This window comes from Eretmochelys imbricata, chromosome 21, assembly GCF_965152235.1.
Source record: "Eretmochelys imbricata isolate rEreImb1 chromosome 21, rEreImb1.hap1, whole genome shotgun sequence".
In the NCBI taxonomy this organism is placed as follows: domain Eukaryota; kingdom Metazoa; phylum Chordata; order Testudines; family Cheloniidae; genus Eretmochelys; species Eretmochelys imbricata.
The window spans coordinates 14938394-14963827 of record NC_135592.1 but is presented as its reverse complement, the minus strand read 5'-3'; the positions used below and the strand labels follow the sequence as shown (position 1 = coordinate 14963827).

Here is a 25434-nt window from a genome sequence, read left to right as displayed (position 1 = left end):
CCTTGTCAAACCTATCAGGAGCAAGTACCACAGGTCCTCTCTGCAGCCCCCTCCTTCACAGACTCAGAAAGGCATCATAGATTCGAAGGCCCCAGAAGGGACCATTGCAATCACCTAGTCTGATCTCCTGCATAAGAGGTTCCTGAATTAATTCCTGTTTGAAATTGAGCAGATCTTTTAGAACAGGCCACCTTGATTTTAAAACTGCCAGTGATGGAGAATCTATCACAAAGCCTGATGAATTATTCCAATGATTAATTACCCTCAATGTTAAAAATTTACCCCCACTGTTAAAAAAAATTATTTCCAGTCTGAATGCGTCTTCATGGCTTCAGACCACATTTGGAAGGTTACTGTCATGACCACAGAGGCTGTACTTTTTTTTAAAAATGAAAACTTATGTTCCACTGAAGTTTACTAGTTAGGCCCCACCCACTTGCAAGGTATTTACAGAGGCCAATCCCCTGCGACTGACTTACGGATTTTCCATTCCCATACAGGGGGTGCTGTGGGTGGGAAATGGCACACACCAGCAGCGCAGTATGGAAACCCAGGACTGGAATAGCAGAAAGTACTGCAGGTAGGGATTCAGGTCCATTAGTACCCTCCTTCCCCCTCCCCCCGCCATTGTGCTCGGGATGGGGGCAGACAGCACTGACCCTTCGCTTTAAAGGACGCTGATAGTTTAGGCCAGATTAGTGGCCACTGATTCTGGATGCCAAGTTGAGGTGGTTAGCAGCCAAAATACCAAGTGAAGTCAGTGGGAACTACAGGTCCTGGACACCTCTCAAAATCAGTCCCAGCTTATCTTAATTTGGGCACCTCAAACTGAACAAACCAAAACCACGGGCTAGGTTTAGAAATTTAGCTTTGACCTTTTTTGTATTGGGGGTGGATGGGTCCTTTCTATCTATGCCAGAAACCTGTGGATTTTCCATTTCCATTATATGAGAGTCCTTGTGACACAGCCCCCATCTTTAGAGCTGTAGGTATGACAGGATTCGGACGCCCCTTAGCCGGTGCTCCTTCACTGGGCCCAACGGTCTGAGCACTGTTAAGTTCCCTACTCTCCACTCCCTGCTGGTCCAAGGAGAAAGAGACTGGAGAGGACAGTCTGCCCACTGCTACGCAGAAGGTACATCCTACACCTGCAGCAGCCACATCTACACTGTTCAACTTGTAGGTGTAAGCAGGCACTGCACCTTCGGGTGCCATGGACCCTTTAAAGCTGGGAGCTACAGTTGTAAGTCATATGCCAGTTTCTATTCATAAGCCCTACAGGAACTTGCATGTAAGGTGTCCTGCCTCTTATGAGAGACTGTGGTCAGGGCTGGACCTTTGAGGCGGGAAGGCCTAGTGGGAGACGTACAGGATCAGGAGCTAGCTAGGGGTACTGGGAAGGCCTTGGGGAAAGGGATAAGAACCTGTAGAGCACTGCATGTTAGATTGCTTTGTTCTGGGTCTTTGTTTCTCCGTTCCAGCCCTGAGAGAGGGAACTGAAATGGTGCAGTTGTTTGGAGCGCTATTTCCCCTTATACAATTCGTGGACAGGTGCACCAGCTTTCAAGTAGGTTTTTAATTATACATGAAATTGAATGAGCAATACTGTAGCCCACCTGATGTATTTCAACGTTGGCCATCCCCACGCGTTCTACTTAGCATGCCATTCACATCTCAGACCTATTGTTTCAGGGTATCTGCAGGTTCAGGAAGACGGAACTGCACCAGAGGACACTTAGTTCACAAGGTTTTCTTTGCAACCATCAGTGCTAGAAACTTTTAAAATTTTTTTTAAATGAAGGATTTGATTCAGGAGCGCAATAGAGTGGCAAATTCCACACCTCTGGAATCCTGACTGTAGCCGGCCTCCATCCACAGCGGTGAGCACAAACCACCAGGCCAGTCAGTCCCTTGTCTGTTTTTCCCCCGTTACTTACATGGCCAACCCAGCAGGAAGGGAAGGCAGCAGACTCTCAAGGAAGCCAGTGCCTGCCCTGGCATTGCAGCAGAAACAAAGCAGAGGCTCCATTCCAATGCTGCTCCATACTTTGTATCCCTCCTCATTTATTTTTTAATCAACCTCATTTGCCCACTTGTCTTTCTGGGCTCTCCATGGTCTGGTTGCCAGCCATGGCCCCCACAGTGCTCCAGTACCACAGATGAGTGAGGCACATTCAGATGGACAAACTGACAGACTTGTATCCACCTGACCACTCCCCACTCTATTCCCTCCCTGCCACGTGCCTCAGCTGTGGGGTCACTCTCACTATTGCTGCCTCATTTGCCTCACTCTTCCCCCCTCTGGACATTCTCTCTTCTGGTCACGTTTTCTAAGCTTATCTTCCTCATTAGCTTTAGCTGAACTCTGAGGATGCTCTCTGGATGAGGGCACAGAAAAACAGGGCCCTGGTGAGAGAGTTTCTTTTTTTCTAATTGCTGGGGGCATATTTTAGTGCTGAACTGACAGCCTGGAAGACTAGAGCCTCTCCATGGAACAGGTACAGCACAAATAGCAGGAGCACGAGCATCCCCACACTGGCTCCCACACTCACGTGCTTAACCCTGAGACCGAGCCATTGCTTTGTGGGGGACGTATAGTTCAGTCTCCACGGCCCATTCAGTCTTCAGCCTCTGCTGAAACAGTCAGCGAGAGGACCAGTGAATGCCACGTCTGATAGACGCCCTGGGAACTTGCCTGAAACACCCACTCTTTATACACAGGCCATCAGAAAACTACACCTGTCAGTCGTGAGACGCCTGTGCAAGATTTAAACTGGTGGTCTGTAGCCCATTGCTACTCCCATGAGCTCTCCAGCTTCCTTCATTAGGATTCCGTAATGCCGCACACTCTTCCCCAAGCACAGAAAGCTGCAGAAAATGAAGGAATTGGGGTACACCTCCAAAGCTTCCCGTCACTACTGTGCATCTCAAATCATTCAAGGTGGACTGCAACAACAAAGGGCGTTCACATCCTGTTTTGCCTCTTAAGGTTGAACGAAGATGGTTGGCAAATACTGTTGTTTTTGTTCCTTATTTTCTGCATTAGAATCTAAGTCTTACTAGCCCAATTTCCCTCAAGACTCTACGGAAAATTAATGACAACATCACCTCTCAGGTAACAAACAAGGGGAACCTAAACAATTGAAGAGGGAAAGGAGCTTGTCCAACTGATTAAAATCATTTTGTCTTCATTAGCACCTATTTAACTCAAACTAACAACAAGGGAGTCAGGCTCTCTTGAAGAAAGATTTTACATCCTACTGAGCTAGTTAAAGCACAGAGAAAACTCCCGCTACATTTTACTAGAAAGCAACACACACACACGCGCGCTCTCTCTCTCTCTCCCTCCCTGAGCAGGGATAGGGGCTCGATTGCTCGAGGTCCTTGTTTTAGAAACAACATTGTACTGTTCAGCATTTGATTGCTGAATGTCTCAAGCACTTCAAAACTAATATGTCCAGCAGAAGAGCTCACCCACTGCTGTTATATATTTCCAGTGATTGAGCATCTTAAAATTGCCACTATTCGAAAACTTTTTCTGGTTTTAATCTGGACTGAGGGAAGGGGGGGTTATGGGCTCATAGCCTCTAGCTACACCGCAAAATCCTACTGTCAGTGAAGACAATTTATGTAACTCTGCAATCAGAAGAATGTAGTGCTTTTAAAAAGCCATCGGCTTTTCTAGATATAGCATATTAGCAAACCTTGAGGATTTTCAAATCTCCTCACAAGGATTTTGCAATAGATGCAGTTTCTTTTTTATTTCCTCTTTTATATTTTTAAAGACAAATTCTGGTATTCATGAAAAGTGGGAAGTAATATCCCAGGCAAAAGCAACATTCCTACACCCTTTTACTACTGCAGCTCTGTTATAAGAAGCAATGCACCATGCTATTCTAGTCCAGATATAGGGTTAGTGGTGAAAGTTTTGGGAACCACTAGATCAAGTGGTTCCCAGGATACAGCCCATCCAAAACTGGTTCACTGTTTTTTATTCAGAGCTGGGGGGTAACCCTTGGGGCAGAATCCACTTAAAGCTGCCATTAGTAACTTCCCCTGCTCTCTGCTAGTGTTCAACACACAAAAACAGCTTCAAAATCCAACACAGCAGAACCCCGTTTATCTGATCTCATGGGCACCAAGGCCAGATCGGATAATCAAAAAATTGGATAAACTGGAGAATGGGCAAAGAGTTATCTAGCTGTTATTTTAACATGCAGAGTTGCTTTTAAACTAGCGACCCCGCCCATAAAAGCATTCAAGCACACCATCCTTATTTACAGTGTACACACATTATTACCTCTAGTAAAGAGTACCAGTTTTTAAAAATGCAGAAATGACCATTTTAAGTTGCAACCGCAGCCGTCCTTTACTATTTGGGAGTTGCCTGAGTTTATCATTTCTGCATTTTTAAAAACTGGCACTATACGCTTTACTAGGAGTAACAGTTCGCGTACTGATCCTGTGTGTGCGCTGGTGGGGTTCCACTGATCCTGTCAGCCGGATAATGGAGGTTTGGATAAAGGGAGTTCTAGTGTAATTAAAGAGGGATTGGGAGTTGATTCTGGTTCTACAGAGAGGTGTGCAGAGCTGAGCCAGGAACAGGCCCCCACTGGGGTCTGGGGCCAGCCACAATGAGTCTGCTTAGCTCTGGCCCTGCCTTCAGTACGTTCTAGGGGAACCTGTCCCCTAGAGGCAGCAATTCCCCATGATGGAGGGTTTTGCCATAGATAGTACAGATCCTCCCTCACTGAGACCTGCCTCCTAGACCCAGAAATTCCCTTTTTGCAGATCTGCAAATAAGAGAAGCCCTCTCATCTGAGGGCCCTCCTGGGACCCAGCATGCAAAGGTGTTCACTCTCATTTGGGGAAAGCAGTAACCCCCTAAAGCACAAAGATGAGATCCCCAGAAGCTGAGTGGAAGAGGAATGGCCACCAGGCACCCCTGTTCCATAGAAGACTGCATGGACAAGTCTTTGTGAGGAGTGACATGTGGGTCAGAGCTGGTGTGTGTAGGGGATAAACTCAGCAGTGCAGGGGAGGGGCGTGAAAGGGCCCCACTGCCCAATTTCCCCACCCTCAGGGGCTGGCTCTGCTTTTTTGAAACTCCCAAGCTCCCAGACAGCAGAGGTGTCTTTGGCAATCCCTCGCTCATCCCAGGGATCCTCCAAACACTATTTGCAGTGAACCAGTAGTAATTCAGTTAAAGCTTTGCCAAAGTGTCACGTTTTCAAAACGCAGCCTTGAGAAGTCCTTCAATGAATACATGAAATGGCTGTCAAAGACAACTACAGTAGAACCTCAGAGTTACGAACACCTTGGCAATGGAGGTTGTTCCTAACTCTGAACAAAACGTTACGGTTGTTCTTTCAAAGATTTACAACTGAACCTTGACTTAATACAGCTTTGAAACTTTACTGTGCAGAAGAAAAATGCTGCTTTCCCTTCATTTTTGGAGTAGTTTATGTTTAACACAGCACTGAACTGTATTTATTTTGTCTCTGCTGCTGCTTGATTGTGTACTTCCGGTTCCAAAGGAGGTGTGTGGTTGACTGCTCAGTTTGTAGCTCTGAGATTCTCCTGTATTCTCTGTTCCCTTTGGGGGGTTGGGAGGTGCAGTGGGGCTGCAGGGGATCTGGAGAGCTGTGCAATGGAGTGAGACATGGGCTCTGTCAGAGTCCCCCTCCTCCTCCATCAAAAAGGAGCTCCTCCTTGAGCAGAAACAGAGGAAATTTCTGGGCCAGAGGCTGCCTCACTCCCTGCCTTTGTATCCTCCCACCTCCCTGCAAGTCACTGGCACCCCACCCCACAGCGCTCCAGCGCCTTTTCTTTCTCACCCCTTCCCCCCCAACTCCATGCAAATGCCTGAGCAAAAGGCTGCTGCACCAAACTTAAAACAAGCTCCCACTCACTTGTGCTATCTACAGATGCCAAGGCACCATTAGCAAGAATGAACATTTGCGTTGGTGTCCTGGCTAAAGTCCAGCTGGGGTAATTACACAGAACCTTCTGCCAACCTAAGTTACCCATGTCATTTGAAGTGCAGATTATTTCCCTTTTTCCATCCTAAACTGTTGCTGCGTTTGTCAGACACACACTGCGTCTCACCCCAAAGATGGCTGGATTTTAAAACAGGATCAGGTATGGAGGGTGGCGGGAAGAGGGGGTACGAACTGTACGCTCAGAGGGGACAACAGTTCTCTGTACATGGAGTTGGTGCTCTGACCAATACTGGGAGGATGAATAGCATGCCCTGTAGTGAACATGGTCTTGCATGAACTGTGCGTAGAGGGGAAGTGTGAAATGATAGGCTCTCTGGCCCTTTTTATGAAAGCGAAGAGCATCTGGCCTCCAGTCTCTACTTTGTGGGCTTGTCTGCACTAGGGATGTAAAATAGTAAACTGTTAAATGGTTAACTGATAAGCATTAGTCTTATCGGTTGACCCACACTAACCGTTAACCCCAGTCACGCCGGGCCGGAGCAGCCCCAGCCATACTGAACGGATGGTATTAAGATACAGCTTCCACACATCACGTGTTTTGGCTGGGAATTTCCTTTTTTTTTTTAAAAAAAGGAGAACTAATCCTTGTAAAGAGATTTCTCCTTCTTCCTAACCCTTATAAGAATTGTTGCATTTTTAAAACCAACCACCTCTTACTGCCTTACACACTTGGTTATAAGCCAACACCCCTAGCTTGTCTTTAAATATCAAGGACTCTCAAATTTCGGAGGTGCACATACCCTACTAGCAAGCAGCACCTAGCATGACTACCTGCTTTGGGCATTTAATCCCAAAGCACGCAAAAATGAACAGTCTGGACTGGAGGGCATGTGAAAGGCCATCAGGTGCTACTCTGCTGCAGACCTTGGAAACTGCAAAGCAGCAGCTCTGACTGCAGTCCTGATCCTGGACATCTAATACATTCATCACAAGTCCTGGCACCGGTGGCTGGCTCTGCTTCCACAGAGTTTACAAACAGGCAGGGCAGACTCTTTGGGGACTCTATAAAAGTTTAGAAAGGAAAGATGGTCTTGTGGTTAAGGCCCTGGATTTGGACTCCGGATATCTGGATTCGGACTCCGGATATCTGGATTCAATCCCTATATCTGACAACTCCTTACGTAACCCGGGACAAGTCACTTTATTTCTCTGCCTTATTAGTAAAAGGGGGATGATATTTTTTCCCTCTCTCCCGCCCTCTATCTGTCTTGTCTATTTAGATTTTAAACTCTTCAGGGCAGGGACTATCTCTGACTATGCCCAGCTTCATCTCTGTTGGGGTCTCAGCATGCTACTACCATAGCTAAGACTTTCTCTGCTTCTGCAGCCTATTATTATTATAAACAATGCAGTGTGCAGAAGGAGTAATGGCCTTGGATAAGGCAGTTCTCTGATCCTGAGGAATTTATAAAATCCACATGCTTCCCAGATCCATTAAGTCTCTGTGCTCCTAAAGAATTTAGAATCCCCACGTAATCTTAGCAAGGAACCCTGCAGACCTTATACACCCTGCAGTGCTCCAAGTTTTCATAAAATAAAGCTATAGTGAAAGGCTCCAAAGTTAATCCACCTTCTATGATTAAAGCTATAATTTCCATGACCTATGCCATTCTTGGCATCCTAAGATTGCAAGCAAGGAATCCAATCAGTGACAGTTATGGGAATAGTTTCTGTGATCTGGGAACTGGACTAAGACCAAAGGCATTTCAGAGAGGGGCCACCGCATGGTAACTTTTAATCATGGCAGACCTAGCCTAGACTTGCTCAACTTAGAGGTGGTGAAGGAGTATGTATATCCCTTCGTCAGTCCCGCAAGTAATCCAGTCCTCACTGTGGATGTACTACTGACTCTCTGATTCCTTCCTGCCCTGCATCACACATTACAAAGAAGCAGAGGAAAGTTTCTGCAGAAATCCTGCTCTTACATTCTAGTACAAAGAGAAGTGTAGAGAGTTATAAACTCTCATCAATAACCCCGGCACTCTTCCCTCTTATGAAGAGTTGGTTTGTCTACACTGGCACTCTACAACGCTGCAACTTTCTCACTGAGGGGTGTGAAAAAATACACACACACACACACACCCACCCCCAAGCGCTGCAGGTTTCAGCGCTGTAAATGCCAGTGTAGACAGTGCTCCCAGCACTGGTAGCTATTCGCCTCGGGGAGGTGGGTTTTTTATGCTGCAACTGCACAAGCCACGGCAGCACTTTCACGTTACTAGTGAAGACGTGCCCTTAGCGTGCAAGCGCGTGGGAGCAGGGACGATATGGTTTGTCTGTCAAGCATTATGCATGTGGACAGCACGAGGTCACGGTTCTTGGTTTTTTACAAATTATGGATCTAGTAGCTTGGAACAGTCCCCAAGATTTCAGAAATTCTCAGTAGGAACCTGATTCAGACCCTATTTTGTAGCACAGCAATAAAATGGGCACCGTTTTGGATATCCTCCCACCTTGAAGGGCAATCTGTAAACACTGGCGATGTTAAGATGGCACTACCTTTTCCCCACAGATCTGCTCCCCATGAGTACTCCGCATCAGATCTGGGTTGAATTAATGGAGACCATTAGGCATTTTCCTCATTTAGGAAAATATAACTGAATTATGTTCATTCTGACCCTATCTCCTCTGCATTTATGTCCATATAATTCACTGGTCATTGTTGTGGGGTAAATGAGGTCAAGCCAGTCTTACTAGATGTGCTGACTGCAGCTACCCAAATCATACTCAGTTGAGGCGGATTTCTACAAATTGAGGGTTTAGCATCCCTGATGAAAGGAGAGCTTCTTTGTACAAATGGGAAACAATGATTCTTAGGACAGTATTGCTCTAGTGTGCATGTTTACATTTTACTCAATGAAGTATCAAGATGGGAGGGAGGTAGGCGAGAGAAGAGAAGAACCCATATAAGATAAGAACAATTCCATTCTTAAAGGGAACTGCATGGCTGGTTGGGGGAGGAGGGAGAAATCAATTAACAATAGCCTCTAAAAAATGACCTTGTGTCAAGGAGGTTGGAGGACTTTAGCTTTCCATCAACACCCTGGGGCTATTACTACAACACAGAGCCAAGCCAACAGAGCCAGAAGAGACCTTTCTGGGTAGAACCTGAGGGAAGCCCGGGGGGCGGGGGGGGGTGGAGAAGAGAAAGGAGAATCAACCCCAAACATGGGACATCTCTCTATTCTTTAGAAATGAGAAGTGCCTATTCGGGGAAATGCAGGCTTTCATTTTGCTTTCACTGGGAATGTGTGCAGGAGGATATGTCCCCTATATACTCACCCAGGCTGGTGGGGGAGCAGAATCTGAAATCTGGGAAGAATGTAAAATAAATCTCTCTCTCCTGCCACCCCCACTTAGTCTTTACTATGTGCCCATTCATACACCCTGTCTACACTTAAAAAAATTACATCTGCACAGCCATCCTGATGTAGTTACACCAATTTCAATATCCTTAATGCAGACAGGCTCCTAAAACAAATAAAGTGACCCATCATCATGAGGTTTATAGGCAGACACCAGTGTCTCTTCTGGTGCTCACCACTTTGCCAGGCTGCTGCATGAAATTAAGAAGATTCTTGTTGGTCTCTCTACTCCTATTCAAAACCCTGTGCTCAAAAGTGAAATTGTCAAAAATAAAGTCAGTTTCGTACTATTGATTGTGAACTCCCCAATCCGGGCAGAGGCAGAGCACCAGAGATAAGGATGGAAAAACAGAGACATGGGGAGGACAGAAAGGGATGGGAGACCTTTTCCCTCCCACTTCACAAACATTCAGGCAGCAGAGTGAGGCTGTTGGATGGCATTTCAAATTTATAAGACACTGACTAACCAGAGGATGATATGAAAGATGAAATGAAGTCCTGAAGCAGCATCCAATGGTAGGTTTCCTGCAGCTGGAAGACTGGACAGGAATTCTCAACATGACATTGCCCAGGGATCTCATTGGCAGAGACACCCCCTCCCTTCTTCTTTCATATCAATCTCGATCTAGGACAGGGGTTCTCAGAACACTTTCTTTGGTGTCCTCAGAGAGAGTGTGGCCACCAACCCTCACTTGCAGCCACTCTGAACATTTTCCAAACCCAAGCCCAGAGCCAGAGCCCAGGGGCTGAAACCTGCTGAGTATACACACTGGCCCCATGTGTCTCCAGAGGTGCTGCCCGGAGCCCCCAGGAGGGTGTGTGGTGCAGGCTGCTGATCCCCTGCTGGCAATGCCAGCAAACACCAAGGCAGCCAGGAGCAACAGCTGGGTGCTTTTGCGCCCCCCACCCACAGCCCCATCTCCACCCAGGAGGCTGTCCTGGCTGCAGAAAAATCCCCTGGTGGCTGCATTCGAGAAAAGCTGGTGTCTGAAAACTAAGGACTTGCCTACACCAGCAATTTACAGCGCTGCAACTGTCTCGCTCAGGGGTGTGAAAAAACACCCCCCTGAGCACAGCAAATTTCAGTGCTGTAAAGCACCAGCGCAGACAGTGCACCAGCAGGGAGAGCTGCGCCCCTGGCGGAAGTGGGATTTTAGAGCGCTGGGAGAGCTCTCCCCCAGCACTGCTCCGCAACCACACAAGGCACGTTCAGGTGCTGTCGCAGCAGCGCTTTAGCGTTGCCAGTGTAGACTAGCCCTTACGGAGTCTTACCTAAGCTATTACTTTGCAGGCATTTGTGCTTATATTTTTACATTAAAAAAAAGGGAGGAGTTTGGGGAAGGTAAGTGAGCAGTCAGGGCTGAGTTTGCGTAGCCAATAGGTATACCTGTTTGAGACCGTACCCAAGGCATCCGGACAATGTCAAGCCCAGCACCTAGCTGGTGCAAAAGGCTGGGAATCAAGACCTTGAGAAGGTGGGAGTGATGGCTATTGAGACTCAGCTCTTCAGGATCGAGACCCTCTATTATTAGTCTGCAGATTTCTAACATTTTTATGTACAATAGTGCCCAAAGTGTCTCACTTCTTTTAAGAAAAGGAGGACTTGTGGCACCTTAGAGACTAACCAATTTATCCGAGCATAAGCTTCCGTGAGCTACAGCTCACTTCCTCGGAAGCTTATGCTCAAATACATTGGTTAATCTCTAAGGTGCCTCAAGTTCTCCTTTTCTTTTTGCGAATACAGACTAACCCGGCTGCTACTCTGAAACTTCTTTAAGACTATTTCTTTCAAATAAGACCCACATAAACGAAAGAGGAAAGCCTCTCTAGCTGACACCCATGAGACAAACACAGCCAAAGATCAAAACCACTCCAATTAAAAAACAACACTCCACCAGCAGAATCCTACAAAAACAATTATTAAAACAACCACTTGAACAATAGCACGGCAGCAGCATTTGGCACCATTACTGCGGTACCCTCCTCCAACGGGCTGAATGTGAGGAGCAAATGGAAGTCAGGCGTTTTCTTAAATAATTGAAAACTTCTTTCAAATCATCTGTCAGTATAAACTTTGTGTGTAACAGTGGTCAGTGAATATCAGTTTTAACCTTCGATGCTGCAGGCCTGTAAGAAACAAGAAGTCTCACACATAGCTATTGCAGCGAGGTTGCAGTTACAACCGCCCGCCATCACAGATGGTCTTATGTAACCTAATTATTTTAGTTGTGAAAGCCACAGTTAATGCTGTAACAAAACTCTTACACATACGCATGTGTGCATGCCTCACTCACTCTTAACATTTCAGCTTCAGCCCAAAGGTGAAGTCTGGGGATGATCCATGCAGCTGATGAGTTATCCAAGTAGGGAAATATGGATTCGGTGTGGGGAAAAAGGTAAAGACAAGGGTTTTTTGTTTTGTTTTGTTTTACAAATAGACCAATTTTAGTCTCCCGTGCCAAGATATGGGCTTGGGAGACTAAAGAGACTTGATTTTCAAAACTGCTGAGCACCCAGCCATTCCCAGACAATTCCCACCAATAGGAGTTGGTCCAATAAAATATCCCCTCACCCACCTTGTCATTCCTAGAAGAGCAAGTTGCGAGAGCACCCTAGTAAGACAGATGAGGAGGGAGCAAACATTATTGCCTGTTACAGACGTCACTAACCAGCTATGAATTTACTATCATTTGCCTCCCCTTAGGGAGTTTCAGCTTAGACAGCTGAGCCCCATTTCCAGGGAGCTGCCTGAGCTTCTCTCCTGCTGAGGTGACAGATGCAGTGGTCAAATGATTCACCTGAGGCTGCAGTGAATTACTGACTCAGACAGCATCCTCCTGGCTTCTGTTTCTGTGCTCACACAGTGCCTTTGAAGGTCACCACCTGTGTGAAGCTTAGTCAGTTGTGGTCTGATTTTCAACAGATGTTAAACACCTGCAGCTCCCAGTGGAGCTCTGAGTGCTCAGCACTTTGGAAAAATCAGGACTTCTGCAGACAGCTGAGTTTCATAGCTATTTCTGAAGAGAACAAAAGCACCTATGCAACACACTTGGTATGTGGCGGGTTAAATCTGAAGCAGGATTGAAAGCACGCTACCAACATTCTCTAGTCTAGGGAACTACACTATAGAAGATCACACTGGAGCCACTGCCCTTACATAGTGATCCCACATGACAAGTCCTGGTCAGCTTCACTTTGCTGATCCTGCTGAGGAGGGACAAGAACAATGTGTAGCTGAAGCAAAAGCAGGCTGGGGAGCTCCAATACTACAAGACATATCTGGAGTCAAAGAAAGAGGTGTGGATCAGAGTCCCCTTTCCCTTGCTCTGGCTGAAAACTGGCCCCTTTGTAGCTCATCACATTTCTCCAGCGAATGGAACTGACCCAGATGACGTCAGTTTCGTGGCTCTGCTGTGCTCAGGAAATAATCTGGAAAGAGTGGCCTTTAAGGAAGGGAAGGATCACAGGGTGGAGAAAGGAGACCCAGTGAGGAAAAAAAATAAGTGAATTACTTTGGCACCAACTGCATCTGAATTTCGTTCAGTTATAGATTTAATGGAGCAAGTTGTCTTCAAAAGAAAAACAAGCCTCTTCGAGTGTTAGAATCATCATTTGAAAAGGGTTAGGAGGATGGAGAACATAACATAAGAACGGTCTGACTGGATCTGACCAATGTCTATCTAACCCACTATCCTGTCTTCTGACAGTGGCCAAAAATGAAATCACTGATGCTCCCAACTAGAAACGATTTTATTAAGCCCTCACCACAAGTTACTGCAGCTTTCCAGGGAGCTTCCATTTTTTGGCCAGCCAGCCTTCTCAACAGTAACAAGAGCCTTTCAGTGCAGTATTTCAGCCAGGTACACACAGACACCCTGCCACACATCTCATACAGTGGTCAAACATCGCTCTACTAAAACAAGGTTTTGTAACTGGGTTCCAATATGGCTGAGTACAGCACACTTCTCTCTGTACTGGGTGAACAGATTAAAAAAACCCAAACATGCTAGTAAAAATCTGAGATTTACTACAAGGAAGTTTATACAGCACTGTTTCTAAAAGCAACCGCTTGGGACTATGGTAAGGCTCTGTTTAAAATGGGTACAAAGAGACACCCTGGGTGAGGTAATATCTTTTACTGGCCCAACTTCTGCTGGCAAGAGACGTACGCTTTTGAGCATCTCTATAGCCAGCAGAAGTTGATCGAATAAGATACTCTCTCACCCACCCTGTGTCTCATACCCTGGGACCAACACAGCTACAGCACCACTGCATACATAAAATGGTTTCAGACAGCTACAAGCTCCGATAGCAGCACTATGCAGCAACGTCATGGCCTGAGCAGGTTCTCCCTGGCTCTTGGTTCGAGGGCAGGCATGGAAGATGTGTATTATCTGCAAGTATTGACTCCAGTTTAGTCACTAGCTGGTGTGCAGGGACCATTGAGACCAATGAATTTACTTTTGTACTTTTACTTCTCTCTCCATTCTGAAGACACTGGGGAGCCTGGGGGTCGGTGGGAAGCAAGAGGTGGGTTGCATTAGGTGTGAAATTGATAATCAGTGAATTCCCCTTTAGTTTAAAGGCTGTAAAGATAAATAAAATTAAAGCAGATATTAAGAAATACCTGTAGAAGCTTTAACATTTCTACTTAATGTCATTTCTAGTAAGTGAGGGCAATTAGGAGAAAGAAACATGTTCTGGATACAAGTTGAAAGAGAAAGCCAGCAGATTTAAACCTTACATTAAGGTAAATTTCAACATGTACGTGTCACAAAGAATGGAGTTCTGCTTTAAGTTAACTGGTATTTTTTCCCCCCCACTGTGCTCCACAGAATGAGAAAAATGAAGAAACAAGAATGAGAGACTGGACTGATGGGAGGATGTTGGGTCTTGAGAGAATCTGACAAAGTTAGAGAAGCAGTGGGTTACTTTACAAGCAAGCAGTGTTCGTTTTCTCAAGTGTCCCACACTTCTTTATATGCTGGCGACAGGCCTTGTCTCCACGCTGAAGAGCTCCATTGTTTGTTTAAATGAGACTTCAAATTTCATTCATTTTCAAGTCTCCCTAATTCAAGGCTTTTCAAACCGGATGAAGGGCGGGAAACCAGTCTAGTCCAGCAGGGGACAGAGGAGCAGACAATGCAAGGAAAAGGAAAGAAGGGGAAAAAACTGAGGGGACAGCAGGAAAAGCTCCAATACAGCCCTGCGACCAGTACAAATTCACTGTTGAAGCTATGAGTAAATGGCAGGCTGCTCCTGGACAAGTCACTTGCCTACCTTCCTCCCTGCTCTTTGCAACTTTCAGCCTGCCCCCAGGAGCACCTGGAGCCCGGCTGCAGAAAGCAGCCAATGGCACGCCATCCTCACCCACCTATCCTAGCAGCACATGCTCTCTGATGGAGAGCCAGAAGACAGTAAGGATCAGATGCAGCAGAAAGGAGAGGAGCAGCAAGTGTGTAACTGAAGTATCGAGCAAGGGACACTGGGAGAGACAAGGACAGGGGCAGCGAGTTATATCTCCAAGTGGTGCCTTAGCACCAGCAATATTCAGAGCCCAGGGGCCCAACTCCATCAATATTTGGGTCCGGGTGTCCCCCCCAGCCCCACCTGCCTCCTCCCTGCACCTCCCCCAGGTGTCCCTCAGCCCCTACTTGCTGCCCCCATCCCCTGCCGCACGCCTCCCTGGGCCCTGGAGCAGAGGTCCCTGCCTCTTCTGTGAAGCTCCATGCTGCCTCCCTGCAGCAACTGCTGCCACAGGGTCCTAGTGCCTAGTACCCCCCCTCCAAATCTCGACTGCCAGGGCAGACTGACTGAGCCTGCCCTTCCACCTCAGACCCTTCCCTTTTCTGGCGGGACCCTCCACCAGCACAGAGCCCCCCCGCAGTCACCGCTCCTGCCCCATGTTGGGCCAGGAGACAACCCCATCCCTCACGCCCAGTGAAGCTACAGTCAGGGGCAACAACAGGGGATGGGGCGCCCGCAGCACCCCCCAGCAGGTGAGGGAGATTCTTAGACCTGAGGGGGGCCCTAGGAGCACATGCAGTGACAGTGGTGGGGGTGAGTGTGCTGCTGGGGGGAGGGGCGGGAAAGGAGGGCTCCTCCCTCAGAGCTCGCTGCTGCCAGCAGAGAAATAGCTGGGGGGAGTCCTATTCTCTGGCCCTTGTCCCGGAGCAGCCTGACTGCACCCCAAACTCATCTCCAGCCCTGCCCTACCCCAGAGCCCACACCCCCAGCCAGAGCTTTCACCCCCCCACCACACCCTCAACCCTCTGCCCAAGCCATGAGCCTCTGCAGCCCGACAGAGCCCTCACTCCCTACACCTGCCCTGAGCCCCTCCCACACCCCAAACCCCTCATCTGCAGCCACAGCCCTCACCCCTGCACTCCCTCCCATCCCCAAACTCCCTCTCAGAACCTGCACCCCCTCCCTCTGCACCCCTTCCCATCCCCAAACTCCCTCCCAGAGCCTGCACCCCAGACCATCTCCCCCAGACTAGGGCCTGCACCCCAGACCGCCTCCCCTAGCCAAACTCCCTCCCAGAGCCTTGGGCAGGTGGGGGACGGAGTTTGGGCACCACCAAAATTTCTACAAGCCTGCCACCCCTGGACAAGGAGGCACAAATGCACTGCAAGGAAGATTCCAGGAGGCAGAGGTAGAGACCCATGCCCCAAATTTAGCTTGTCACATCCTTATGGCCCTCTTTTGAATCCTTAGTTCAACATGCAGCACTAATTTCTGGCCAAGATTACAGCTATTGATGTCTGCACTTTTCTGGGATTTCACAAACAACTTAGAACTTTGTTTAATTAAGGAAAGCTGACACTGTTAAAATATCTATATTATTTGTTATTAGTGGGAGAGACTGGGGACCGCCCTCTCAGGGTGTCTCCAGAACAGGATAAAAGGGTTTTTTCCTCAGCTAATGTATAAAAAAACCCTTTTATCCTACTTCACAGATACCTTTGGATATCAGTGCAGGGAGCTTCCCCCTTTACCCGCGAAAAACACAACATCGACAGAATAGTTCAAGCAAAATGCATTATTGGGTTCAATTCAAGATCTCGTCTAGACTGCTTACACTTGCCTATTCCTGCCATTACCCCTGTGCAGGGCTGCGCCAAGGCATACAAATGAGAATCTGAAAACTTCAGATTTAGGTGCATTGCACATTATTAACCCACCTCAGAACATGGAGGGTTCATGACTCAGCAATTAGAGAAGGGAGACTTGGACTCAGGAATTCTGGCTTCTAGCTGAACTCTGCCACTGACCCATGTAGTGACCGGGTCAATTGAACTCCCTGCTAAAAATTTCTTTTTGCATAACGAGATTATTATTTATGGGCATTGCAACTAATGTATGTAATTAGCTGACATCAAATTGGGTGGGCTCACTGCAGCGAGGCAAGACAGTGAATTCAAGTTTCATTTAAAAAGATCACTAGCCACCTGATTGCAAAGATAAGACTTCAAAATGGGGGCCGATGCAGTTGTCTGATGTCCGCTGATGACCTGAAACAGCAGCTCACAGGTGCAAACTTCTCTTATTCGAATCAAATAACTGGGGTGTTAATCCTGATGCCTAATGATATTAAACATCACTGTTACCTATTCACTCCTTATTGGAAACACACAAGAAAGAGGGACACAATTTGTACAGCAGCTCGTTTTGTTGTCTGGGGTGCAGTTTGGGGGATTTTTTTGCAATCTAAAATCTCAAACTTTTAAGGTATTTTGAGATCTCTAGATAAAGCTGAGCAACACTGTTCTTCAAGTGTGGGATCAGGGAAGTCCAGATATAGGCCTCAACCCACCAGTAATTTACGAAAAGAAAACATTACACATGATGGTCAACCTTACCATAGTCTAAGGTGGCTCTACACAGGGTTTCCAGCAACAAGAGAAGGTCATGAACATCCATTCAAGCGGTCCACACATGAGCCCATTTTAATGAAAAGAGACTATTCAAATGTGGGGAAGTTCTCTGGCCTGTGTTATGCAGGTGGTCAGACTAGACTGGTCCCTGTCTTGCCGTGGAATCTATGACACTGAGCCCTGTGGTAAAAATACCAAGCTCCAGATGCTGAAATCCCATCGTTCCATGTTGCGTCAATGCTTCCAGCAGTTGAAGAAGAAGAGTTTTCGCTAGAGATCTCCCTTGGAGGACACATTAACGCAAACTGGAAAATTTCTCAGCCCTTAATTGAAAGAAGGGTTGAAGCTTTAACAAAAAACCTAACCCTTCTTCTTCCAAGTGTGTCTTATGCATTTGAGCATCTTTTAAGGTCTGAAGACAAGTTAAATCCCCCACAATCAAATTTTACTTGTGTATCTATTGCCAAGTCTGCTAGTTTTCCAATTGTCCACAGTCTCTCCAAGGAAAATTTGATTGTGGGGGATTTAACTTGTCTTCAGACCTTAAAAGATGCTCAAATGCATAAGACACACTTGGAAGAAGAAGGGTTAGGTAGGCAAGACTTGAATTTCTTATGAAAGCCAATCAGAATTTGTTTTGCAAAACCTTTCAGACCTTCTTTACACATACTTCTTTGAACCTCAACTCCCCGCAGCTAGGCAAGGAAAGACAGTTGGTGTGGCAAAGAATAGGCTATATTTGGAGGTGGAATGCATCCTTTCCACTCCAGCCAGGCTAGAACAGGTCTTCTTATCATCACAGGAGCTGCCAGCAAACCTTCCACCTGCTGGACACAGAAGACACCTGAGGAGTATCTGCCTTCTGTCTCCACCTGCTGGAAGGGAAGACAGCTCCACCCATCTGAGCTGCCACAAAAGACCAACTATGGCCTTGAAATCGGATAAGATGCAACTGTTCGCTAACGGTTTCCATTGGTGCAGCTGTGCCCCGGACTAAAATCCTAAGGTAGGCAAGACCTTAGGAAAGCCTAAAGAATGACTCTGGTCTATCCCCCACAGCTGCCAGTTTGGGAAAATTCTTCACGGCCTATTCTCCAGTTCTTATCCCAAGAAGCTCCATATTCAAGAGCCATTTTGTCATAATCCCTTCTTTACATAGAATTATAACCTTCCAGTATTATGGAATCACAGTACTGACCACGTAATTAAAAGTTGGGACTAGTTTTCCACTGTAAATCTGATTTGGGTCCTTACTCCATCAGAGAGCTTTACATTTCAAACTTCACTTGTGTGGTCTGGGTCAGAAGAGATTTTTGGCAATATAGAAGGTGAATAAGACAAGCCATTTCTGAAGTACAGAGCTCAGAATCATTTTCAAAGTCTGAATTACAGCTACCTTCCCACAGCTTGTGTGTCACCACGTCAAACACAGCATGTCCCAGAAATTTCAAATGTGGTTTATTTAATAGTCCTTGACAAGACCTCGTGCCCAGGACTCTAAAAAGGTCAGGTGCTTATTTTTAAGAGATACTTGCCATGGAATTTGGAACGTCCAAACCACCATTCAAGCCACTTTATTGATTTTGTCAAATGTACGGTGGACTTTAAAAACTCGGCTGGTACACACCTGTAGTGGATAAGCCCAAGTTCAGACAGCTGAACTACTCCACTGTAAGGATGTTATAAGCTCCACTAGCATACATGACTCTTCGTAAAGCTGTTCACGAGCAGAGCGCGTAACGACCTTGAATCAGAGTGTAGAGTATATGATTTGAACGCTACTACAGTAGAACCTCAGAGTTACAAACACCTCGGGAAGGGAGGTTGTTCTTTCAAAAGTTTACAACTGAACACTGACTTAATACAGCTTTGGAACTTTATTGTGCAGGAGAAATGCTGCTTTTAAACATCTTAATTTAAATGGAAAACAGTTTCCTTATCTTGTCAATTTTTTTTTTTTTAGTAGTTTATGTTTAACACAGTATTGCACTGTATTTGCTGTGTGTCTGTCTGTCTGTCCGTCTCTGCTGCTGCCTGATTGCATACCTCTGGTTCCAAATGAGGTGTGTGGTTGACTGTTGTGTTCATAACTCTTCAGGTTCTACAGGATAACACTTTTAATGGTGTAAGTTCCCATATGTTTACTTTATTATATATTATAACAAGCTGCAACATGTGAAAAAAAAACAGACAAGTCAGGGGGTGGGGGACTGGACATAACAGAAAATCAGCACCTTGTGCATAATTGATGATCTCAGCTCATCACTCATGATATACCTGAAATGTCCTGATAGCATCTGGAAAGAGCTCTTCAAGACAGAGGGTAGGAATACAAGGGTCATATAAGGAAACAGAGTTAAGGTTGTTTATATAAAGCGGTTTTTGAATTTCTACTTTAATTCACAAAATTTAACAGCATCAAAGAGTCTGATCTGAAAAGGACATTGTTTTCCCGCCCAAAAACTCTGTGCCTTCGTCACCACACTGCTGTCCTTTCTTTCAGCATTTCTACTCTAACAGCCATTGTTGCTGAGCAAGTTTTTCACCTGTTGGGAGACAAAACCAATCAAAAAATCTTGCCGGCCTCAGGTCTCTACTGCCTTCCCAACCCACACGCTTCAGATGTGACTTGAACAATTAAGGATTTAATTACGATGACTATTCTGGAGCTGCCTGCTTGCTGGCAGCCATCTTGCAGACAAGATCTCATTTGATAGTTGCAGTCCCAGGTACATATACACTTAAAACACTGCAGCTGCACCGCTGTCACGCTTCAATGTAGACACTACTTACGTCGACAGGAGGTGTTCTTTCATCGCCCTTGCACTGTCTCCACTGGGGGCTAAGTCAGCATAGCTACTTCTCTCAGGGCTGTGAATTTTTCATACCCTCAGAGAGATGTAGCGACTCTAAGTTCCCAGTGCAGACTGCTTCACTGAGGTACTTTCCATCTGGCCCTAAAGGTTTAAAAAGTTCTTTAAAAAGATGTTCAGACTTCACTTATAAATATACACATTATAAAACAAAAGCAAGAAATTGTTTCCTCTTTTACTTATCTGGCAAGACACAACCAAGCTCAGCAGCACGGGTTTCCCATGCCATAACTAAGGCCATCACAAACCCCCAGAACAGAGCTGGAAGCGTGGGGGGGAGGATAAGAGCTGTACAGTCATCTTACGGCTCTTGCTTCCTGCTTTGCCATGGTCTAGTGCTTAACTAGCTATTGTATATAAAGACAGCCTAAAAGGTTTTTTCAGAGGTTCTGCTTATTTGAAATTCATGTCTCGTCTAGCCTGTTTCTCCTGGAAGCCCATGAACAACTGGTTGGATAACATCAGATACCAAAACAGAAACCTGACTAACTACTGAAAGGTGAAGAAGTTATTATATTTGGACTGGTTAAAATTGTTTTGTTTATACCTATTTAAAAAGGGACATTTCAACTTACACAGGTCTGAAATTTCTCTTTACTTGCTATTGTTAAAAGTAACTTCTAAGAATCCCATAACAGGGCATAGAAAGGCTCCCTATTTGACAGCACCATAGGTAGTCTGTTTTCCTGATTGTGCGGGTAAATATTTTATAGTTAAACAGGACCCTTTCAGACCAAAAACATTAGCAGAGGGACTCAACAAGAGTAGCCTCAAATTATTTCTAATTCATGTTTTTTTAGAAACAAGCCTGAGTAGATTTCAAGTTGACAATGTCCCTTCAACTCTAATGCCTGAATAATAATTTGTAGAATGGGTAATTGAGAGCGCTCAGAAAGCGGAGGTGACTGCCACCAAAACAAAGACTAGACTTGACATTCCTGATATTTCTAAAATTAAACATTTAGATGTTAAAGCCTTCTTTATGCCTCACAACCTCAACTCCTCTTCAATTCACCTTTAGCACCAGACAAATAATCTGAGTCATTTTCAGAATGAGAAGAATTTGGTGCTTACAGCGTAAGGTAGCTTTGATGTGGACATCACCACAATACTGGGCAGGAACTGGTCTCAGTCACAGTATTCTGTTTCTGCATTGCCAGCGTCAAGGGAGACCCCCCTCCCTCCTCTATATGATGGTTGCTAAGGGCAAGGGGGCTCGGAAAAGAGCTATAACATCCAAACAAACGTTTGTGATTGTTACAGAAGCTTTCTGAACTATGTACTGGGCAGAACAAGCATGCTGGTGCCGTGACTGTCTTTTGGGAATAAACAATGTCTATATTGAATGCTTTACAGATCAAAGATAACCGACTCAGAAAAAACACATGGCACAGACCATACAGGAAGTAGTAAGCAGACATACCCCAGAGGTACTGCTGCACTTGCAAGAGATCTAAGTCTATCGGCCTCCTCTCAGCCTAGGACAATGAAGTTCTCAGACATTGTGGCAGCAATAAACTAAGCCTCATCAAGGAGGCAAGACCCTGTAGTGCTGCTGCCTTTTTAATTCTGACCCCTGACAACTGATCCATGGATTAGTGTTGACTCTGAAAGAAGCCACCGACTCCCCAAACACAGCACCACATCCACTCACCATCAAGAAAAGATGGAGGAAGAATAAGGGAAACCAAACTGTCCTCTCCAAAATAAAGCACTGGGGGAATCAAACATAGCAAGGACAAAGCCTAGAAGCAGATGGGGATGCCTTCTTACCAAAAGACTTTATTCACAAGTGTGTGCTTGTGAGGACAATTCCATATGAGCAGCATTTCCACCACTGACCTTTTCTTCAGCCAAGACTTCCAAAACTTGCTGGTTTGTCTTTGCTCCCAGACGAGTTTTGCTGTTGTACCAGGGTTTGTGGAGCTGCATGGTGCATCCCTGCAGATGAACTGGCACCGTTCGGGTGCTATTACTCAGAGGAGCTAGCAGTGCATCCCTCTGGCCACATGTCTGCAGCTGCCCTGCACAAGCTGCCTCAGGTAGGACAGCCTGAGTGTTACAGTATTTAAGAACCTAGTCTAATTAATATTACATTACAAGCAAACAGAATGGATAATTTCACTCAAGCTGGTTATTTACTAAGCCTAACGTAGCTCAGGGGCATGGGACCCTAACAGAAAGGGTCACCATATGCTGCAATGCCCAGGAGGGAAGATGCCAGATGGCCACCTTGGAGACCAAAGCCTTCTGTTTATCCAGTGCAGTGAAAGCTCTTCCTCCTTACTCCAGTGAGTCATCCCAGGCATAGAAAGGGCCGTTTCTACACGAAAAAGGGGCCAAAGCCCTCTGGCCAATCAGTCTTTGGCTACGTTGGCTGCCAACAAGAGTGCCAATTTTAAGGGTGTCTGCTAGGAAGTGAACACAGACCACCACCACACACCAGATAACTGCAACTTTAAATTGCTACCACTGATTTGCGAGAGGACTGAACCAACAAGAAGTGAAAGCTTCCACATCCTTTATACCACCCAGACCTTGGCATTTCCAGTCATTTCAGCTAATGTTACATCATGAACAACTACAAGGTAGTACAACTACATTACTACAAGGTATTTCCCTCCAACCACAATTCATATCACAAGGCCCTGGATGGCATGATACACAGTCAGCGAAAATAGGGAGTGGGTTGTGAACCCTGATGGCAGACTATCAAGAGGGTGCACGGATCGAGACCTGCAGTGTGTACCATGCATCAGGCCCACAGCTCTGTCCAGCACACACTGCTAAACCAGTTGCCAATGACAGAGCAGCTCTTCCAAAAAGAAGCCTACATCTTGCCATATTGCCAGCTCCTGTTGCTATGGCTGTATACAGAAACAAACAGAATATGTTACCCCACCCTTAGCCACCAACAAAAGGCTACGAAGGACCCCTAAATACCTTGCTCAGGATTGCATTACAAACCTGCAGTCCCTCTGTGCGGCACCCCATCAAACCATACTGAAATTGCCATGTCTTATTTCAACTGGCTAAAAAAACCTCTTTGAAGTAGGGCATGACTAGTGTTATCTAGAATATTTCCTGGTGCAGATAGATTTATATAGTATGAATCCACTTTGAAAATGAAATAAAACAGGCAGCCACAACAAAGCAAGCTTCCAGCCAAGTAAACTCAGATTCTGGTTCTGCCCCTAGCTATCCCCATCTCCAGCTCAGCAGGACGAAAGGCTTTTGAGAGAGGATGGGTCAGACTTCTGAAAGACATGGGGAGGGGAACAGGCTGGCCCAGCCACTTCAGTCCCTTCTACCTCCCTCTGCTGACAAACTACTTAGCATTCTGAGGAGGCGCCTTGTGATTCTGGCCTGTGTCAGGCTGCAACCCTCTTTCCAGGAAGGAAGAAAATGGGACAGGCTCCAGTTTAACAAAACAATCAAACCCTACAGATTATTTCATACTAAATCAACTGCATAACCCGCTATAGGCCCTAAGTTCCATCCTGACAGTTTAAATAGGCACGTACTGGATATCCATATTCCCTATCCATTTAGTTACCCACGTGCTGTCAAAGGCTTTATTCTCCTTCCTAAAATGCACGCTCCGAAGCCATTACTGCAGACTACACAGAAAACCACCACCCAGGCTGGAATAAATCAGATCTTTCCAGCTGGGAAATTCTCTGCTACGAGGATTTTGCTTCTTTCCTCAGACTCTGTATTGAAAAATTAGTCACAGAAAACCCCACTAATTACAAAAAAGCAAAACAAAACAACACCCCCCACAGCAAAACTACACCCACCCTGCAGAGAGAGCCCCCAGAGCTTTCCGGCGGCCCTCCCCTGCCAAGGGCCGTACTGATCGGAGGGGATGGAGATGAAATTACCATCCCGCACAGGGGGTGAGACCGTCCCCCCCCCCCGTCCGGTCTGTATCTCCGGGTAGGCTGTCACCCCCCCACCCCCCAGAAAAAGCAACACCCGCCCGGGTGACACCCCGCGATGCCCCCACACAGCCCAGGGGCACCAGCCCAGCAGAGGCGGTTCCCCACCCCCGCCCCCCAAGCGCGCGCGCACACACACACACACACACACACACACGTTGCACAAACCCCGCTCCCCCCAGGCGGGCCGGCCCCCGACCCCCACCCCGGGCAAACCCCCTCCCCCCAGGCAGGCCGCCCCCCTGCCCCTCCCCCCCCGGGTCAACCCCCTCCCCCCCAGGCAGGCGGGCCGGCCGGCCGCCCCCTCAGAGACACGAGCCCCCCGCCCCCGGCCCGGCGGGCTGCCGGCCAGAGCCAGCCGGGCGGCGGCCGGGGCCGGGGCCCGGGCCCGCTCACCGCGATGACGTTGACGAAGGTGGTCTTGCCCGAGTACTGCAGCCCCACCAGCGTGAGCTCCATCTCCTCCTTCCAGAACAGCGCCCGGAACCAGTCCAGCAGCTTGGTGAACAGCGCCAGCATCCTGCCCGCCCGCCCGGCTCGGCTCGGCTCGGCTCGCGCTGGGTGGGGCCGCTCCGCGCGCCGCCGGCCCGGCCCGGCCCAGGGAGGAGACTCCGCGCCCCGCCGCTAGCGCCGCCTGCCGGCCGGGAGGCCCCGCTGCGCGCGGCCGAGCCGGGCCTGCCCCTGACTGACCGCGCGCCCACAGCCCGGGCCGGGCCTGCCTGACCGCGCGCCGCGCCGGGCCTGCCCCTGGCTGACCGCGCGCCCACAGCCCGGGCCGGGCCTGCCCCGCCCGCCCCCTAGAGCGGGCCTGTCCCCAGAGCCTATTCCCCCCCCCACACACACACACTCCTAGGTCCACTCCCCCCATCCCGGGGTCTAACCCCCCCCACACACAAACACACTCCTAGGTCCACACCGCCCCCCCCCCATCCCGGGGTCTAACCCCCCCGCCCCACACACACACACACACCCACACACAACACACTCCTAGTCCACACCGCCCCCCCTACCATCCCGGGGTCTAACCCCCCCCACACACACAAACACACTCCTAGGTCCACTCCCCCCATCCCGGGGTCTAACCCCCCCCCACACACAAACACACTCCTAGGTCCACTCCCCCCATCCCGGGGTCTAACCCCCCCCCCACACACAAACACACTCCTAGGTCCACACCGCCCCCCCCCATCCCGGGGTCTAACCCCCCCGCCCCACACACACACACACCCACACACAAACACACTCCTAGTCCACACCGCCCACCCTACCATCCCGGGGTCTAACCCCCCCCCACACACACACACTCATGGGTCCACCCCATCATCTAACCCCCCCCCCACACACACACCCGCACACAAACACACTCCTAGGTCCAC

At 47.6% G+C, this 25434-nt stretch overlaps 1 protein-coding gene across 1 annotated transcript in view; it reads right to left on the bottom strand.

Annotated features, from left to right (window-relative positions):
• Positions 1-24646, bottom strand: part of ARL8A (ARF like GTPase 8A) — a 38827-nt gene extending 14181 nt beyond the window's left edge. Inside the window, exon 1 of the mRNA XM_077839193.1 lies at positions 24455-24646. Within this exon, the coding sequence (XP_077695319.1) occupies positions 24455-24577 (123 nt within the window). The 5' untranslated portion in view covers positions 24578-24646. The remainder of the gene's footprint in view (positions 1-24454) is intronic.
• Positions 24647-25434: the final 788 nt, after the last annotated feature.